Source organism: Dromaius novaehollandiae, chromosome 19 (genome assembly GCF_036370855.1).
Source record: "Dromaius novaehollandiae isolate bDroNov1 chromosome 19, bDroNov1.hap1, whole genome shotgun sequence".
In the NCBI taxonomy this organism is placed as follows: domain Eukaryota; kingdom Metazoa; phylum Chordata; class Aves; order Casuariiformes; family Dromaiidae; genus Dromaius; species Dromaius novaehollandiae.
Genome location: NC_088116.1, coordinates 8,180,340 through 8,200,445, shown reverse-complemented (window position 1 = coordinate 8,200,445; position 20,106 = coordinate 8,180,340). Strand labels below are relative to the sequence as shown.

Sequence of the window (20,106 nt, the reverse complement as noted above, 5' to 3'; positions counted from 1 at the left end):
CTCTAGCACTGCCAATCTGAGAGTAAACTGAAGACGCAGAATGAATGTTCTGCAGTGGTTGGCATTTTCCCTATGGAGAGAGATGAGTTATGAGAACTGCTTCATTGAATCTCCCTTAGGGTAGGTAAACCCTGTTGATACATCTATGGAGTAAGTTGAGCGATAAAAATATTATGATGTTTCTTGGCTTTCGTGGATGGAAAGGAAGCAGAAGACTCACAAATAAGCCAAGATTGTTCTGCCTCTGAGCTTGTTGGACTTTTGAGCTGAATAAGTAAGTGCTGTTTTGCATGAAGTAGGGCAGATGTGCTGCATGAGAACATGCTCCTCTCCGTTGTGAAGATGGACTTGAATAAGTCTTGGTGAACTGAAGGAGTTCAGATTGTGCTGCCTCGTCCCGTCTCCTTAGGACTCCGTCATTACCCATGCTGAATTATTCATGCGCACATTTTCTGGGAATGCTAAGCTTGTTTGTGACATCCATAAAAAGCAAAGAGAAGGTGTTGCTGAAGGTGGTATCTGCCTGACAGTCTTCCTTGCTGGGGTGGCTGGAAGTAGCAGTAGGAGCTGTATTTGGTATGTGTTGCTATGAATTCTGAAAAATACTATGCCGTGTTGTGGTTTTCAGTGTCGGTACTACGTCTTCCAGAATACAAAGACACTTCCTAGTGAGCAGCTCAAAGGGGTGTTTCTTCGTTAAGAATAAATGCAAATACTCTGTGACCTCAAAATGGGGAAAACGTCATCTGTGGAGTACAAAAAGGGAAGTGCTTCTGTCTGTAGTAGAGCTAGGAACAATTCTACAACCGTTCTGTTCCAAATATAGCACCAAAAAGGGAGTAATAAAATAAAGGGTTTAAATAGCCAAGAAACGTGACCCGCTTAAGTTCGGTTCTTGCTCTGGATTCTTTCCTAGAGTCCCTCTCCCTCCTCTAGAGGAGGAGACTGATCTTCAGGGGCTCAGTTTGCTGCTGCTCCATTTCCACATGCGTTCATCCACCCCGGGAGACAGCGGCATTAGCTGTGACTGGGAACAGGTATTCGCAGTCTCAAAAGTTAAAGGCACACTTAGGATAACAAGTGCATTTGCCTCTTTAATAAGATAAGTTTTTAGGGATTGTTTTTCTCTATTTATCTTTTTCCACCAAAGAGAAGGGAATTGAGGAGGATGGGCCTACTTTCTGGTAAAGCTGACACATTGCCCTGCCCTGCAGCATTTTATCTCGTGTTCAGGGAAGGAACTCCTTCCTCTTTCCCAGAAGTCTACTGCTATCCCTGCTCTTTTGATGGGTTTATACAGGATTTCCTGCTGAGTCAATAAAGGAGGAATGCAGGGAGATGGCGGTCTGGCTTTGATGGCCCTAATTTGCAAAGAGTCTCGTCTCTTTTGTGCTGCAGCCAGAGGTTACTGCAGCTCAGCAGAGGCACAAGTCAGCGCTGCCTTTTGCACTTATGTAAGTGATGACTCGTTGGTGTATATATATATATATATATAATCCATAACTGAATAAAGCACGTTTCGATCCCGTTGAACTACCACCTTCTCTGGGGAGAGATTCAGGGATGCAAGGTCCGGACCGGGGTAACGTTTTTATCAGGGTGTTGGGTTTTCTTTCTTTATTACTGTTATTTTTTTCTGGGGAGCTGCAGGCCTGGTTCTCTTCCTGCAGCTGTGCCCGGGCGGGGCCCGGTGCTCCGGTGCCGGGCGGGCTCCGCGGTGCTCGGCGCTGCACGGCGGGGCGGGGGCGTGGCCTCGCAGCCCCGCCCCCGCCGCTAGGGGCGGGCGCCGCCGCCGCCCAATGAGCGGGCAGTCACGTGGCGCGGGCGGGGCCGCCCCCGTATTTCCTGCGGGTCACGTGGCGAGTGCCCGGCGTTGCCGTGGCAGCGGCGGAGGCGGCTCCGGCTCCCGGGTGGCGGTGGCGGCGCTGCCGGGGCGCCGAGCGAGGCCAGCGGAGGGGGCGGCGCGGTGAGCCGGGGGCCCGCCCGCCGCGGCAGGGGGGCTCGGCGCGGCCCGCCTCTGAGGAGCCGCATCCCCGGGAGGGGCCTGCTAGGGGGGCTGAGGGGGGGGGGGTCGCCTCCTGCCCTGGGGAGCTGGGGGCAGGGGTCCCGCCCGGCCTGGGGAGCTGCGCCCTGCCCGGGGAAGGTCCCCTCACGGAGGGGGCCTTGGGGGGGGGGTCCCGGCTGAAAGGGGGCTGCGTTCGGGCTGTGTGTGTGTGGGGGGGGGGGGTCCCGGCTGAAGGGGGGCTGCGTGTGGGCTCTGTGTGTGTGGGGGGGGTCCCGGCTGAAAGGGGGCTGCGTGTGGGCTGGGGGGTGTCGTTTTTTCCAAGGTGCTGTTGGAGGGAAGTGCCCAGCTGTGCGGGGTCACATCCTGCCTGGGGTGCGCAGGGAGCGGCTGGGAAGGAGGAGAGGAAATCCTCTGCTCAGGAGGTGCCCTGCGGGTAGGACCCCAGCCGGGGGGGGGGGGGCACGGGGGTCCCGTCTTGCGCGGGGCATCGCCTGCTCGAAATGCCCTGCTGGGGAGGGATCTCAGCTGTGGGGGGGTCACATGCTGCCTGGGGACGTGAGGTCCCAGGGCGCTGTTGGAGGGTGTTCCCTGGTCGGGAGGGGACGTGGGAAGAGCTTCTCCCGAGGGAGCTGGTGGAAGGAGCAGCGAGGGCAGGGCTGGGAGGAGGATCCTGGCTGGCCGGGGGCTGGGGTCCGTGTCGGGGTCCCGTTGTGCCTGCGGTGAGTGGAGCTCCCCTGCGTGCTGGAGCGGGGGGGGGGGAAGGGCGGGAGGGATGCTGCTGGGGGTGGGGGGAATCCCCTGGAGACGTGGGAATGGGGTCCCCGCCTGGGGCCTGCAGAGGGGAGGGGAAGGGATCTGCATCTTGCCTGCGTGATGGAGAGGGAGGAAGAAAACCACGTTTGGGGGCTGCGAAGCCTTGGTTTTGGGGAAGGGGACGTGGGGGAAGTGCACACAGGGAGGGGCGCTCCCTCAGGCGGGGGTATGGCCTGCTGGTGGCTGCTGCTGGGGGCCGTGTTTGCCCCCTGCCCCCGGGACCAGAGGGAGCCTCCCCGGCCTGCGGTTCCCGCTCAGCACCACGTTAGGGTCTTGTTGTTGCCCTATAGCAAAGGGGCCCGAGCACAGGCGGCCCAGAGGCAGGCAGCGTGCTGGGGTCAGGGGCTCAGCTGTGGCGTATGGGCTCCTGGATGCTATTACTCAGGGGAGAAAGATGATAGTGCAGATATGCCCAGCGGTCGCAGGCTGGCAGCCAGGGCATGGGGGAGACACTGGGTGCGAGGGGAGGGATCTGGAGTCCTGAAGCGCGCAGAGGAGCCGACAGCGCTGCTGAGGCAGCGTTCTGCGGGCCGAGGCCACGGGGATGCTGGGGGTGGGAGGGAGATTTGCCTATCTCAGCCTGGGCGTTTGCTTCATTGCCTGCTGTGAAGAAATCCCTGCACGTGCGCTCGCATCTGTGCAGAGCCGGCTGAGAGCTCAGGTGTGGCAAAGCCTTTCCCTTTTGTGCTTGCTGCTGTGGTGGCCAGCGCTGGACAGGGTAACAAAATCCACCTTAGGTAGCACTCGCAGAGAGCTTTCCATCTTCTGTGGCATGAAATGAAGTGGGGTCAAATGCATCGGTGGTGCAACAGAAGTGAGTAAAGACGCAGCGGGGATGAGCAGCCAGAGCTGGCTGCTAGGCTGAGGAAGAGGTCTCCTGGGGAAGTCCTCATTCTCAGGCCAAAGCTTAACAGCCCTGGGCTGATGCTGCACCGTAAAGCCCTGTAGGAAAGTTCATATTTCTGTAAGAGACGGTGTCCTGAATGCTCAAACTGCACATCAGGAGCACAAAATCTCCAGAATAACTCTCCCTGATGCAGATACCTGGCTCAAGAGTACTTCTGGAGTAAAGCTGCTTGAGGTAACTGTGTGTATAAAACCTTTCTTTGGTCTTGTGTTTCAGCCCTCAGAGCCCTCCACCCGGTCCTCCATGTCTGTAGTCAGCGAGGTGAGTCTGTTGCATGCTATTGCTTGTTTGTGCTAAATTTATGTTTATGGATTTTATTCTGAAGTTCTGTTTACTTCTTTGGGAACATCCCTTGAGCTGCTCCAGGGTGAAAGTTCATCCTTGTGGTATTTCTGGCTTATTTTCCAGAGGAAGCAAGCAAATGTGATTGGGTGCTCTCGCTCTCCCTCTGGAGCCTCTGGACCCATTTGCCTTTTCAGTGGAATTTGTCCGAGGCGTTGATGTTTCAAAAATGCTAAGTTCCTACGCATTTCGTGAAAATAAATGGCAGGGTAGAGGCCCTCAGTGTCCTAACAGAGGACAAAGTTAATAAATTCACCCACACTAGGCATCAGAGAATCCACACAGGATGTTGTCACAGGAAACAGAGCTTCATAATCTCGCTGCTCACACAGTGCTTCTGCTCCATTCCCTGCGGCAGGCCTGGGGATAGATTTTTCTTTTTTTTCTTCCTACCTCTGAAAAATAGGCAATTCTTGCCTTTTCTGGAAATGCAGAGCAAGCAGGGAGGTTTCTCTCTGTTACTGTGTTCTGTTTTGTATTGTTGTGATCTTTGGGGTGTTTTTATAAACAACCTTTGTCTTTTACACTTACAAACAGATTTTTTTTCCCCCAAGGAATTTGAAAGCTCAGTTCCTTAGCAGTTCAGGAGCCATGCTGGACGGCTCACACCCAGCTGCAGAAACAAACCACATCTGCCCATTTCCCGAGTGGAAAGCCTCCCTCAAACAGATTTCAATTCTCACTCTCAATACGCAAGAACCAGAGGGAAGATCAGAAAGTTCATCCTGTCACAGCATGTCAGTGTTTTGTTAATGCCAGAGCTAAGACAGGCTTGAACACTCGACTGCTGATGGTCAGTGCTGTTTATTTGCTTGCTCCCTGACATGGTTTTGAGCTGTGCAAATAGCTTCCAGATAACACCCCAGTGCCGCAGGGGCTGTAATGATCACCTAATCAAAAACTGCCTAGAAGAGTGGTCTTGTGCTCTTGCTCTCCTCCTTATGTCATGTATGAGGGGGTCAAAATCTGAAAGTTTGTGGAAGAGCAATGCTTGGGAGGGACAAAGTCTTACAACCCGTGATGATTTCCTTTATTTGCTGCTGCAGTCTAATCTGGGTTACTGTGCCTGGAGCAGCCTTGTTCCTTTTTAAAAATAACGGTTGGAGCTGTGGGCTGTTGGTGCGCTTTTTCTTTGCCACTTCCTCAAATCTCACAGCAAACCTTGGTTTATTAGTTGTCATCTCAGTCACCATATGGCCTGCATGTATGGCGAGCTGGCTGGAGCAGGGGGGATGCAGGCAGGGCTCGAGCTCGTGTCAAACTAACAGCAAGGTGCTTGTGCCCTCGAAGTGTAGTGCTGAGACTAATTAGTACTACCCCATGCATGACTCTCTGCACACATCCACTCCTTCTAGGAGCTGGTAAGTATTTATAGCCCTAGGTGTCCCGTGTGATGCGACTCTGACGTTGCTACCTGTCACTGCCAGGGAGGTCAGGGTAGACTTGCGGGTGTGAGGACTAATCGGAAAATCACCGTTTCCGTTTTTCAGTAGATGGGGAATTAGATCGCCGGTCTCAGATGTTTGTCAGAGTTGACAAATTCTTGCTCAAAATGTAATCCAAATTCTGTTCTGTATCTGTGGGTGACACTGAGATAATGGGAGTCCTTCGGGCAACCCCGTGACTAGGTTGTGGTGTAAGGAGGGGCTTGGTTCGGATCTAGGACTTGTCTGTGCTGACAGCTGTGGCATTAACCGCCTGATAGCGTCTTGCTGCTTTCTCACATCTTTCAGTGCAGCCTCTTGAAGCTGAGGACACTGAAACTCCCTGGAAGGAGGCCTGCTTTTCCCCTTGGAGCTGTGCTTTTCTTTCCCTGTGCTAAGAGACACTGATGGAAGCAGTGGAATGCAATTAGTGGTCAGATGTGGCTGATAAGTGGAGTGTGGGTGTGAGTGGTTTAAGAAATACAACTTTCCACTGCCCTACGTAGCATTCAGCTGTGTGACTGTTTCCAGTGTTAGAGTAGAACTGTGCCCATCTGAACTCTGCTGTGATGAGCGATGGTTTAATTGAAAACACTGATTTTGAAGTTAAAAAGAAAAAAAAGAAAAAGTGACTCTCTAAATATTTTTGCTAGAGTTACTTACGTACTCTTAACAAGATGCATTGGATCTGGTCCGTGATGCAGTGTGGAATTAAACTGTCAGCTTAAAACAAAATGGTAAGATTGTCTTTTTTTTTTTTTTTTTATAAACATAAAGATGCAAAAAAATTGCAAAGAGTATTTGCAAAAATATACAAAATCTTTATGCAAAAAACATATTTATGGGCAAGAAGGGTAAGTATTTTGGGGCATTAAAGGGGAAAGTTGAGACTTAAGCCGATGCCAGCTTTGAAATGGAAAGTCAGATTGTGAAACCTTCCTGAATTCCTATTGGAACAGTTCCCAGGCTTACTTGTGGAATCTTTTCTAGTTCTCATGGTCGTTTTTAGCAATTGCAGATGGTCCTTTGTCTGTTTTGTGTGTCTCAAGTTGATACGATTTGGTCCATCTTTTATCTACTGACTGAGGGTAACCTTTTTAAACACAGCTTTTTTTTTTTTCTTCTTCTCTATCCTATCCATTCACTAGACTAGTCCTCCAGTCTCTTGCATACCAGTAGTTGATACTTGTTCTTTCTGCTACCTCCTTTTGAATATGACTATTTTATTTCCTTAGCATTTCTTTCATCATGAGTTCTGAATTAAATGTTCCGGTGGATCCTTCCACTCCTGCTTGTTGCTCTGAACCTGGCACAAAAGGCATGGATTATCGGGACTGGGTCCGACGCAGCTATCTGGAACTGGTCACATCAAATCACCACTCCGTTCAGGCCCTTTCATGGAGAAAATTGTACCTGAGCCGAGCCAAACTGAAAGCTTCCAGCAGAACCTCTGCTCTGCTCTCTGGATTTGCCATGGTAAGTTTATTTCGCAGAAAACATTTTTTGGATTGTGAAAGTTTATGTTCTGTAAAATCATGTATTAATCAGTGTTGTTTCCTTCCTGTGAGGAAGGAGGATGTACTGTTATTTTCTGAAGAGGTAGGAGGCATCTGCCTGTGGGTTTCTGTTTGGCTGCTGTTGAAAAGTTTGAGGTCGTCTCTCTCAAAGCAGGATGCATACGCGAGCTGCCTAACGATCAGCCCACACACTCCCAAATCAGCCCTGTGAAATACTGGTCCCTTACCTGCCAGTGGGCCTAAGTGTTGTGTAGTTATTGTTAAACAAATAGGACCTGGGCTCTCCTTTGGCCCTGAGGCCAAATGGCACAGGCTGCCTTCTTGATGTTGCGCTTGCTCATGGAGCTCCTCTGCACCCTGTGGTTGCTGTAGTTCTAAATATTATCTTAATTTATGTAAGCATTTTTTTCAGGTTGCAGTGCCTTAAAATAAGGTGGAGGCTGGGTCACGGTCTGCCAGAGAGAAGTTTGAATAGCGTGAAACCGAGAGATCATATTATATCCTGGGGCGTGTTATGAGGGACAGCACGAGAGGCTCTGCACGCTCAGACACCAGGGCTAGTATTGAGAGGACTGCGTAGCCGCGAGAGAGCCAAACCTGGTATATTTTTGTCAGTGGTGCCTATTGGAAATCATCCCTAGTAGTTGCTTTCCTTGGGTGCAGCACTTGGGTGTTATCTGGAAGCTATTTGCACAGGTCAAAACCATGCCAGGGAGCAAGCAAATAAACAGTATGGACCACCAGCAGTCGAGTGTTCAAGCCTGTCTTAGCTCTGGCATTAACAAAACACTGACATGCTGTGACAGGATGAACTTTCTGATCTTCCCTCTGGTTCTTGCGTATTGAGAGTGAGAATTGAAATCTGTTTGAGGGAGGCTTTCCACTCGGGAAATGGGCAGACATGGTTTGTTTCTGAGGCTGGCTGCTGAGCGCACACTTGCAGAGGGCAGGGTGTGAGAGCGGGAGATGACACAAAGGGATTATATCCTGAAGCTCAGGAGCACTGGCGGGGAGAGAGAGATCTTGGGAACTTTTCAGAGAACTTTTATTTCAGTTCACTTTTGCCCTTGTTCTGCCCCGCTTCCCCGAACATGAGTTGTCTATCACATTATGATGGTGAATTCTGTTTTGGGTGACAAGCCTGTTTTTTGGGACAGAAGTTGCAAAAATGTGAGCGGGGAGTTAAGTGGTGACAGTCTGCAAGGGAGAAAGGGTGTTTGGTTCCTTTGCGATTCCTCTTCCCTCACTGACTGCGTGCATGGGATGCTTGTAAAACAGTTCGTACAGCATATGTTGGTTTGCAACCAAGTTTTACGTGCTAAAACAGGCAGAAGGTACTTCCTCATTCTAAAAAGGTTGAGTAGTCTCATGAAGGTTTTTTCAGACTTGCAAGCTTTCTTATTCTAAAAAGCAGTTCATGCCTTGGCTATTTGTGCCTCTAGGTTACTTGAGTTCTGTGCTAATTATCTGTGGTTGTCCTCTTTTAGCATGATTAATATATTAATATAGAGAGAATTTTATATTGTTGTGGACTTTGCAATAGCTCGGCAGCCTGATCAGGCGAGCAGGTGTCCGTGCCTGGGTGTGTTGCCGGCTGGCATCCCTGGCACACCGCGAAAGCCTGGAGCCTGCCCGCTTTGCAGGGCTCAAACATGTATCTGAAAACAAAGCATTTGTTCTCAACTCGCGGAACAGAAAGTGCTGAATATTTTTCAGCAAAACTACAAACTAAACCATGTAACTTCTGTTTATGACACATGTAGCTATCTGCCACAGTTATCTGTTTAATTCACATTACTTGATCAGTTGCTAAAGGATTCCTTTACCACTGGGTTTTTCAGTCTGACTGCAGTGGACTCCAGAACTGGTGCCAGGGACTGCTGCCAGTCTCCTTTTAAACTGTTTAAAAATCAAATTAAATAACCAAATAGGTGCAAGCAGTGTTAATTTTAGATCACCAACTTAACATATTAACTACACCTGAAATCAGTAGTCTTCAGAAATGAAAATATTGCAGTGCTGGCGTTCTGTTTATTAATAAACTTTTCCCCAGATGATCATATTGGGCCTTCCAGTAAAAGGTGATCTATTTATCTATTACTACCTGTTTTTTTTTCTTTACTGGACATTTGATAGACAGGTATTTAGTAAGCAGATGTTTACTTTGTTGTAGTAAGAGCATCTCTTTGGCTATTGATGAAAGTAGAGCAGTTATTTAGAGTTAAATAGTTTCCCCAAAGTCTTATGTGCATTTAACTATGTCAACAAATGTTATACAGGGCTTGGCTAGTGCTTTATTTACCTCCCTGCCAATGTGTTTGATTCGAGCCAGTTCCATATTGGCTGAAAATTATTACTAGCTGATGGCTATTTAATCAACAGGCAGTGGCTTTGATCCAGCTCCTTCTGGACAGGCTGTAGAATAACACAAACCTTCCTCATTACTTGATGCTATCTTTGGTATTTCTGGCAGGGAGATGGGCCGATCAGAAGGATGTGGTTGCATTCCAGTTCCAGGTCTGTTTGGAGGTGGGTAGGTCACTGTGGCTGTTGGATTTGCCCTGGGAAGACTGCAGATGGAGGAGAAAAGTTCCTAACACTCTTAGCTTAGTATTTTTCAGAAGTACTCAATTTATTTTAGAGAGAGCTTCATAAACCCCCTTAATCATTTTCCTGGTGGGGATAAGAGCTATTACTGCTCACCAGCCTTCTCAGCATTTGTCCAGATGCTACAGGATTGGTATGTTTGATATTTAAAAAAAAAAAAAAAATCCAACAGATCTACTGGACTGATATTTATTACAGGCTGCCAAACCATCTGTGTGAATGTAATGTTTTATGTTAAGCCATTTGTCATACTCTTGCCTGATATTATCAATCCCGGTCTAAATTTCTCAAGATGAGCATCATCTTTGTTGTGGACAATCTGGGGACTATTCTGATCTGAAAAAAAAACCCTATGCATGTAATTTAATTGCAGTTTAATTCTAAACTGTTCTGAGCACATGGTCCATCAGCAAACCTGTGAGTGCTGAGTTCAATAGTGCAGTTCTCTAGCTTAAAATCCAGTCCATGCTGAAATACTCAGCTACTCAGCAGAGTGCTTTAGTGCCTTGCAAAGTCAAGCCCTTGGTATCTTGGCTTCTGGGAGCAGGTTAAAATAAAAGGGGCTGTTATCACAGAAGAGTATAATTGTATCAGACATGACATATTAATAGTTTTACAGGCTAAGCAGCATATTTAATGATTTTTTAAATGGGTTATGTCAGCTTGTCCTCTTTCTCTTATCCCGGTCAGAGAATGACATGACAGTCTGTATGGGGTAAAGTGGTGAGAGCTCACTCACCTTTCCAGTACCTGTTTTGGTTAAATGAACTGTTTTTCTGCCTTGCTGCCCTATCTGGATTAATGATGTTTTTCCCTGAAATACCTCTTACTGAGCCATCAGTCAGTGTTAAAAATTCATCACATTGCGCAGCTGAAGCTAGCCCTAGGGAATAGGTTAGTCTGGGAGGAAACATCCAATTAGCTGAAAACTGCTGCTCATGCGAAGGATAACAAGTAGAAATTGATATGTTGACATCAGGCAGGCTTCAGCTTTAATATAAAGCTATAAATTGAACATGCAGGTACAGTTCCTATTCAGCTTGCTGAATGCTAGGTCTCTGGGTGTTACAGCACGTCATAGTGAACGGTTCACCTGTAGCTTTTCCTATCTGATACGGTGTGGCTGACAGTCACAGCACTGTGCAAAACATTGTACAGAACAGGACAGCAGAGAGTAGGTCTCATCTCCTTCTTGAATCACTGCACGGGGAACTGCAAGCAGAACATAGGCAAGGCAGTGTGGTGTATGTTTTAATTAAATGGGCCTTGCTTGCAATAGATAATAAAGCCAATCCTGCATTTATTTCTCCACTATATGATACAGACTCCTCTAAAGTGCAAACAAGAACCCTACAAAAAACTTTATGACCTGAACAAAAGGCAGGGAATGTCCAAGCACTTACAATTCTGGTGTCTCTAATATCCTAAAGAGCTGATCTAGGTATAAAATCTAGACACACGGAGACTGACTGTTTGCCACCCAAATTTTAAGTGTTGGTGGCTAATAGATGTGTCCAGGCTTGATTGTGATGCCCTCATTTGGGGTGCCGATGGCTGCAAAGTAAGTGTAGATAAGACGGTAGTCACGCCAACACAGGCACTGGTTCCGTCCCCTTCTAAACATCTTCAGAGCCACCAACAGTGAGAACGTGAGTGTATCCCATATCATCCACTGCCTGAATAATATAATCAACAAGCACGGCAGGACTGAATGATGCAGGTTATTATACAGAGATTGAAACAACTGCGCAACACTGGTCTCGTATGAAGGCTGGATAAAGAAATGATGCGTCTATTCTGCAAAATCCACCTCTGCCCCCAGAGTCGAGCTCTTTGTTCTGACTTTACCTTCTCGTGATGGTCTTGAGAGGAGCTGGCCTGAGGCAGGTAGGCAAACGTCAGCTTCTTCTTTTCTTAGCACACGTGGCAGGCTTTGCTGCACTAGAACAGCAAGTTGCCCGGGATCGCCAGAGGTTTTGCCTGTTGACAGGCTTTATTTTACTATCTGTGCAAATAGCTAAGTGCAGCTGCAGAGCTGAGCAAGCCACTAGAGAGCTGGTAGAGGGGAATGTCTGATGTTGTCAGCTGCATTTGTAGCTTCTCTTAGCAGAGGGTTTTTGCAGCCCTTTGAGGGGTGACACTTCACAGCCTAGCCCAGGAAGTACTTGTGTTGACTATTTTACTTCATGGATAGGTTAAATACTTTTCCAATTTCTTATGCTAAACCAGTTATAAACCCATACAAGGACTCCTGTTCTTGCATCAGTAGAGTTCCTTGCTCTCTTGCTCTTATTCTGTTTATTAAGTTTTACTTGACTAAAAAAAAATCCACACTGTGTGTACGAAATAAATAGCTTTAGTGACTTGATACGAGTCTATTTTCTGGAAACAAAAGCTATTTAGTGGAGTTGTTCAACACACCCATACACCAGTAACCATCCACTTCTGTTGAATATATCAGTAAGGTATTAGATCTCAAGGGAGAAATTTTAGGATATAAATAACTTGTATCTGGACATGTTTATAATAAAAAGGACTTAAGATCTTCCAAGAATAGAAGGCAGCTATTTTAACTGTGGAATAACTTAAGCTATAAAGACGCTTGCATGCCTCCCATGGGAGGTAGTGTAACCTTTCTGGTAGCTGGCCAGAAGGGCTGCTGCTTTTGCTTTTCTTTATGCTCAAGCTGAGTTTCTTTACGCTCAAGTTGAAACTTCCTGCATTGCCGTCGCTAGTGGTGAGCGGAAGAGGAAGGTGTGATGGGCGGGAGGGCTCGCAGGCTGTCAGCTGCCTCCAAGCTGCACTTGTTGCCTAATGGGTTCCTTCTGCTGTGTGTTTGGTTTGATGCAGTTCATATGGCTCATGGTTGCAAGGAGAGAGCTGTTATTTCTGCACTGTAGTTTTCTGAAATATGCTCATAAGCCTTGAGAAGGGCCAAGCTGTAGACTGTGCGTACATCTTCATGGGAAACGAGAATGATCTATTTGGGCTGCCATTCTGAAAGCATTTAAGTGTGTACTTGGCCTTAGGCGCTTTTCCTGAATAAAGATGCTTTCCTGGATAAAAAGCTTGCAAAGAGGAAAATAGGAAAACTAGCAGCTGTTGACAGCTCTTTGTTTTGTTTTGTTCCTTTCCCCAGGTTGCCATGGTGGAGGTGCAGTTGGAAATGCAGTACAAGTACCCCCAGATGCTGCTGATCGCTTTCAGTGCCTGCACCACCGTGCTGGTGGCAGTTCATCTCTTTGCCCTGCTCATCAGCACCTGCATTCTGCCTAACGTGGAAGCGGTGAGCAACATCCACAACCTGAACTCCATCAGCGAATCCCCACATGAGCGCATGCATCCCTACATAGAGCTGGCGTGGGGCTTCTCCACAGTCTTGGGAATCCTCCTTTTCCTTGCGGAAGTTGTGCTTCTGTGCTGGATAAAATTTCTGCCTGTGGACTCCATCCTGAAAAATGACACCACTACCATCCAGAAGCCCAGCGGCCACGCGGGTTGGCAGGCGGCCCTGGTCTCCACCATCATCATGGTCCCAGTGGGTCTGATCTTTGTTGTCTTCACCATTCACTTCTACCGGTCTTTGGTGCGGCACAAAACGGAGCGCCACAACCGGGAGATTGAAGAGCTTCACAAACTGAAAGTGCAGTTAGACGGGCATGACAGAGGCATGCAGGTAGTGTGACAGAGAGGCAGAGGGCTGCTTCCAGCAAATCCACTTAGCTGAGGCTAAGAGCAAAATACCTGTTTTGCTAGTTGGCGAGACACACTGATGATGGATTGTTTTGAGGCTTAAATATCTAAATGCTAATTGCCTGCCATATGTAGCTGTGGGTTCTAGTGCTGTTTCAGATGCTGTGGTCTCTGGCCTGTTTCTGGTCCTACACACTTGTATATTTAAATAGACACTGCCATGGAGTTAAAGGCCAGAACTTTATCTACCTTAACGTTGGTGCAAGTAGCCAAATATCTGTATTTTTTACAAATGCAACATTCTTTTGCCAAGTGTAAAACTGCATCAGCTGTCTAAAAAGCCAGTGTGTATGTGTGTGTGTAGGACCTGTCTTATGTGTCAGACCTCCCTGGCTGTCGGTGCAGCAGCACTTAGCTGGCAGCTTGTTTCTAGAGCTGAGCTGGTTAACGATGGTATCTGCGGTCGACTTGAGGACATCCAAGAAAGCACAATAGAAACTGTGAGTGTTCACTGCCTTCATTCCAAAATGGTTGTTCCAGAAATAGGAAACCAGAAAGAAATCAGCCTTAGCTTTTATTTTCTTTTTTTGCTATTCCTTACTATAATTTTTACAACTGGGGAGGTAGAATTTGCAGGAGGCTGGGAAGTTCTGTCTTGCTTGCTTCAACAGCTTCTGTTGTCTTAGATGGAACGAATGCCAAGATCGTGTGATCTTTCCAATGCAAGGCAAGTGTGTCCAGGGAAGGCTTACAGGTGTGTTAATTCTAACAAGGACATTCTTAGAACAGAACAGTGGCAAGGAATTTAATGAGACGTAGAACTTTGAACGACTAGAAAAGCAAGTTTCAAGGAGGTAAGGAGTAATAATAGCATATAGCATACTGTGGAAATCTGTTGCTATGTCATCTTCATTTATGTACTGTTGCAATGTCTCTTGCTAGCCTGGTTTGCTGGAGAGGACAAGCCCCAACTCTGTGTATTTCAACACTTTTGATTGTCAGTTGTAGCATTAGCCCACAGAAAACAAATGTTTCCTTCTTCCCCACCAAAGCAAACAACTCCTCTGGTGGAACCTGGCGTTGTAGCGATAAGTCTGATGGAGCTGGATCCATTGGGAGAGCTGTATGCCATTAAAGAGCTATCACATTTCATTTGAGCTGGCTTTTTTTCAGCAGCAGAGAAAACGACCCTTGCATGTCTGTATTGCTTAGCAAGGAAGGTCTGTAAATTCTATTAGCATCCTTTTCAGTGAAAACTTCTGTAAAAATGATTTTATGATTTATGGTAACTTTATGGAGGGAAAAGTGCTTTGCAACCATCAGCTCTTCTAAGGAAAGGTAAGACTTTCTGACACACAACACTGAAAGAAGTGCAAGCGCATTTTCTTTGCCCTGCTCTGTGCTTGAACATCACGGTTTTACAGTCTCTCAGGCTTTACAGGTTTCTAAAATCATTAAGGATGTTTGTAATGTTCTATTTAACCCTGGTCCTTTATTCCACTGGGATTTAAGAAATCCAGTGTCAGTATATTACGTGTCAGCTTCCCAGAGTGGAGGGTGCGTGTAAATCCCAGTGCAGCAGGAGAGACTATCCCTGTATTTCTCTCCGAGGAGGGCCTTGGGAACCCAACTCTAATCTTTCTTGTTTACACATGAGTTTGATCGTTGCCGAACAAATTGCTTATCGCCGTGTCTGTGGCTTTCATCTGTTGTTCTTGCCTCGGTTGGCATGTACCATATTGGACAATCTGCAGCAAAGAAAATCGTTTTTGTGTACTAAACGCTTAGTCTGTACTGCTTGTGCTCAGATACAAAAGATGTGTCCTCCAGGAAGTGGGTGGTCATAAAATTCATCTGGTGTCCCCAGGAATCTCTCCTTTCTCCCTCCTGTCTCTTTTTTTTACCACAATAAAAATTAAAGGTTTATATAATAAAATCAGAGTTGAGTTTTCTGCCAAGTGTTACATATGTAGGCTCCTTTACCAACACAGTTTCTATCGTGAGGCCAGAGCCAGAGCAGATAGGATGAATCTCTTGTCTGTACTTTGCTCTCTCTTATCACATGAGTAATAGTAGGACTACCTGTGTTTGCTGTGGAGCCCAGGAGGTTTGACATCAGTTGTAGAGAAAGTATTGAGCTGTTTTTGTAATTAAAAAAAGAACAAGTTTCACAGTGCACACACAGTGCTGTGAAAACAATGCAGCTCACTTTGAAACCACCAGATTGTTCACTTAATTCATTGCAAATAAAATAAACTTCAGCAAATGGAGAAATGCAGCAGAGGCTGTGCTTTGATTTTTCTAGAATAACTTGGTAAGGCTTTGCTGGGAGTGTATTCAAGATAGTCTCAAGGCAGCACATCGGTGACTGGAGAGGGATTGCCTTACTCCAGCGGGGAGTTTGGGGTACAGTTTGAGATAGTTTCCCAAGGGTGAATACACTTAGAACAGCATAATCATGCCTTTCCCCCCTGCTTCTGTTCACAGCTCTTTCTGCTGTCCCTCTGGGCACGGAGTTCTCCTTTCCTTCAAAGCCCATGGGAGAATTTTGCTCTTTGGCTCTGGTGTCAGGGATCTTTCTAGTCTACCCATCGCCTTCTCGCTGTAATTCCTCTTTCTTGTCTTTCCCAAGAACAGGGATGCCTTTTCCTGCTTCTGCCTCTCATCCTCGGTCCTGCTTACATCTTCACTGCTGTTTGGGTCCAGACTTGTGTTGCAAAAAGATTCTGTGGTATCGGCGAGCAGCAGAAATGGGAATTAATCCCTAAGGGAGCAGGGATGCTGTACTGGTCCAGACAGTTGTTTTTGTGCTGCGGTGCCAGAAAATCCTCCTTGCTGCTGCTGCTGCTGCTGCTGCCCCCGTGGCTGTCAGCAGGATTCCCGTCAGTGAAGCACGGAGATGCCTTTCTGTCCACGCTGCTGCTTGCGTCCCGGCGGGCCTGGCAGCGTGTCGTGCCGCGTCCGCGTTTGCCGGCTGGTGCCTGGCCGCGAGTGTCTTGTGCTGCTGCCGTTGCTGGGCTTGCGGGGGCTTTGTGCGGCTCCCTTTGCCGGCGTGCCGGCTCCCCCCTTGCCTGCGTGGGGATGCTTCTCCCGAGGGTCCCACCCTCTGGCTGGGCCTTGGCTGGGGTCCCCCATCCCCGTGGGTTTGTTGGCTTTCTGTACTGTCTGGGCCCTGGGGTGCTGCACTATGGGGTGGCTGTTACCCTGATTTTCAGCTCCCTTGGGCTGGGAGTCTCTGGGCCGGTTCTTGCCTTGTTCAGACCATTCCCCTGCTTATTCAGTGGGGCTTGCCCAGGCCCTGGGCTCCAGCCTGGGCTTGCTGCAGGGAACAGCCACCGTCTCGCTCCAGGGTCTCGAGTCCTTCTTTTCCTCAGTTCTTCCTGAGCAGCTTTTCCCTGGCAGACAGCATCACGCTGCCGACTCCATCCCGGGAAGGGTTCCTCGGCCGGCTGCCGCCTGCCTTTCCTGAAGCGGGGGTGAAGCTCTCCAGCATCGCTATCCAGCCCTGCTGCTTTGCGTTCCCAGGCACCTCCTTGCTTTAGGAGGCGATTCCTCTCTCCTCCCCTCATTAGCAGGAGTCAGGACCGGGCCTGGCAGCGAGTGCGAGGAGCCGACAACGCCCGGGAGCAGGATCAGGTTCTCCCTTTGGCTGCAGGTAGTGGCGGCTCTTACTTTGCAAGCTTCCCATTTTGAACGTAGCTCCGGGGCAGACCTGTCTTTCCACGCCTGCCCCTGTTGTAGTGGTGGATGTATGGCTCTTATGGGAGATCTTCTTGCAGGAGGAGATGGAGTAGGTGTTAGATGTGACAAGCTGGGCCTGAGCCACGTGACAGATGGAAGTGATATTGTGCAAGAGCCGCGGGTGGAGCGCGCTGTGCCATAAGTGCTCAAATATGTGGAAGTGTTTATAGAAAGCTGGTGGACAGGATGCAGCCGCAGAGCTAAAATCCTTCCATTTCTTGACGCTGGGACTCGAGGCCAGGCAGAAGGTTGCCATTCGCAGCCCGCTGCTGTGACCGGGGTGAGCCTGCATCGCGCCACTTGCACATGCGGTTCCTTTGGGGGATTTCCTGACACCCTTTCTGTTCTTTCCTTTCCTTTAAAAAACAGACACCCCTCCAGATTCCCTGCTTTTATAGCTTTATCTTCTAATTCTCGTTTTTTCTACCTTAAGACAGCTTCCTCCATAAACGCCGGCCAGTGAGGCACAACCTCGAATTCGGCTCCCTGCACAACTGCGCCAGCGTGTTTACTTTCTGATTATCTTCTCACAGGCTGTCTACTCTGTACGTTTTTTTTAAACAAGAAAGTGGTTTCAGTAATTATTTGCTGATTGAATTTGAAAAACACTCCCGTGAATACTTACCTGTATGTACAATTCGGCACTTGCCTCCTTCCAGAGTTGTTAAGGACTGATAAAGAGTGGGATGTTGATTCAGTTAAGTGCTAGGAGGAAAAAAAGCCTCAGTGTTTTAAACTTTGCCTATTCTTGACTTATCTATGCATGAACAATATTTTATGTAGAATAATACCTGTACTCAGCTGTTGTCTAGCTGTGTGAATGAAACTGGATAAACATGTGAAGTTTTACATTTCTTGCTGATTTCAGACTGATTTTTTTGAAAGGCAGCTCAAGTTCTCCAGCATCCTCTATTGGTTAACTCGGGTGGTTTTTGTTTTGTTTTGTTTTCTTTTCTTCTGTAGCTTTGTCAGATGTTAATTCTTCTCCTTTTAAAATATATGAGTAAACATCGGTTTGATGCACTTGCTTTTAATGAGGGCCTGGTCCTTGAAACATGTTTTATAAGTGCTAATTGTGTTCTATAATGCGGCTGTTCTGTTTTTTTTAGGAGAGAATGTACATGGTTTTATAAAGTAATACAGAGCTGCTGGGTATGTTATGCCATTTTGAACTCTCTAAGATGCCCAAGGTGCTGTTTAATGGCTGAAAAATGTCAGAAGCTAGACATAGTAATGTAGTGACTCGATTAGGTTTTGGGCACTATTTAAAAAAACAAAAAACAAAAAAGACCCAGACAAAGCCCTTAGCTTTTGTCTCACAGTATAATTTTCATTTTAAAAATTTAAGATATCAACTAGGAAGAGTTGATGTTTTCTGGCAAAAACAGCAGCTTCCTCTATAGTTTGAACAAGACAGAACAATTCAGCTAATAAAAGCAGAGCACAACATGAGCTAATATTGTTTATCTTGTTATTGTGGCGCTCTGATTCATAAGGAAGCCATGGTTTGCTTTTGTTGCGGACAGAATGAGATGGGTATGCACACAGAACATATTTTAACAGACTGAGAACACAATATAAATTTAAAAGAGGGTATTGCAAATAAGGGTCAAACATTAATGGAAATACTTTATTGCTGCAGTTGGCTAAGCTAAGAGCAGATTATTGAAGAGGCTAAGTACTGAAAGAAGAGACCAGGTCTCTGAAAGTCCAGTCTGTCTTTCCTCACTTAATGTGGCTTTGTATTGAGCTTCGGCTGGCTGCTGGCACTGTCCTACTTAGCTTAAGGTGCTCAGATCTGATGGAAATGATGCAGCCAAGGGTGGGATACCCAACACTGACCTTGGGATAGAGGGCTCTCGCCTGCTGTCTTAGCCCGTGGGGACCAGCAGTATAGTGAAGATCACACTAGGTCTACCAGAAAAGATTGGGAACCATTATCTTAAGAGCACAGGTTACTCAGCTCTGCTTTTGGGAGTGAGCTAAAGAGGCTGTAGCCTAGAGGAAACTTATTTCTCATAAAGCTCATGAGACTTCTAGCTGTGAACAATTTTTGACTGGCTCTCTTTGGCGTGATGGTTTTGGGTCGGAGAGGACGTGCTTTGCCTGCTGCCAGAGGGTGTGGATGGCTGGGCAGAGGTTTGTGTTTTAGGTCTGCTGGTGGGAGCCACCCTTGCCGATCCCTGTTAGAATTATGTAGCCGCTGTCCACTTCTGGTTAAATATTAGGGTAAACTGAAACTGGTTCACTGCAACCATGGAGGAGTGTAGTTGTATCTGACAACGTGAACTGATTTAAAAATATCCTGATTCAAGGCTTTTCTAGTAACTCTTAACAGTTTCATTGGACTGAAGAGCTCCCTCCCCCGCAATGCCTGAAGCAGAGGGCAGTGTCTACAATGAGTGCACTACTAGTACATTAAAACTTGTGCATTGTGCCAAGAAGTACTTCTAGGACAGCATACAGCTATACAGGGACACTGAAATCCCATGTAATAATTGTGCCCTTTTTTCTGACTGACCAAAACCAGACAGCATTGTTAAGTGTTGTTTTATTACTGTATGTGTGACTGTGCTGAATGGTTTTGATGACACAACTGTTTATTAAAGGATTACATCTCTTCCATGGCACACCTTCATTTGTCAAGAGCACAGAAGTTTGTTCTGAGCAGCTCCTGCTACAGTCGACTCCTTGAATCTTAGGTACGAGGTATGACACAAACCTGACTGTTGGAGGTGCCAAGGAAAAAATGATAGCCCCCAGAGCTGCAGTCTGTCTCCCAGCTTATTCTTAAAATCAGGCTCTTGCTACTGAGAGTTGGCAGCAGGGTTCAGAGATGACAAATGACCTGTCCGAGCTGTCTCTCTGCAAAAGCATCTGCGCTGGCCCTCTGCAAATGCTGCTCTTTGGTCCCAGCAGATATAGGTCACATGCTATTTATGAGTAATCCTCACTGTTACAGCATGAATCTTCAGCAAAGGATAATTAGTTTAATTAGTTCTGTGTGTTGTATTATCTGTGGAGAGATGCTTGCTTACCCTCCTCCCCTGAAGGACT

At 47.2% G+C, this 20,106-nt stretch overlaps 1 protein-coding gene across 6 annotated transcripts; it reads left to right on the top strand.

Moving 5' to 3' along the window:
* The first annotated feature begins 1,787 nt into the window (after positions 1-1,787).
* Positions 1,788-18,061, top strand: ORAI2 (ORAI calcium release-activated calcium modulator 2). Of its 6 annotated transcripts, none has more exons than XM_064523390.1 (5): positions 1,810-1,966; positions 3,942-3,986; positions 6,145-6,228; positions 6,727-6,967; positions 12,755-18,061. In XM_064523390.1, the coding sequence occupies exons 4-5, from the start codon at positions 6,740-6,742 to the stop codon at positions 13,298-13,300; spliced, it is 774 nt and encodes a 257-aa protein (XP_064379460.1). In that variant the 5' UTR covers positions 1,810-1,966; positions 3,942-3,986; positions 6,145-6,228; positions 6,727-6,739; the 3' UTR covers positions 13,301-18,061. The 6 variants fall into 6 exon arrangements, 5 of the variants coding, with proteins under 5 accessions (XP_064379460.1, XP_064379459.1, XP_064379462.1 ...); XM_064523392.1 differs by lacking the exon at positions 1,810-1,966 and adding an exon at positions 2,305-2,438; XM_064523389.1 differs by lacking the exon at positions 6,145-6,228 and having other exon boundaries at positions 1,811-1,966.
* Positions 18,062-20,106: the final 2,045 nt, after the last annotated feature.

Coding starts and splice junctions, on each gene's coding strand:
- ORAI2 (XM_064523390.1), top strand. CDS start 6,740: ATGAGTTCTGAATTAAATGTTCCGGTGGATCCTTCCACTCCTGCTTGT. Junction 6,968..12,754: donor TGCTCTCTGGATTTGCCATG/GTAAGTTTATTT, acceptor TCCTTTCCCCAG/GTTGCCATGGTGGAGGTGCA.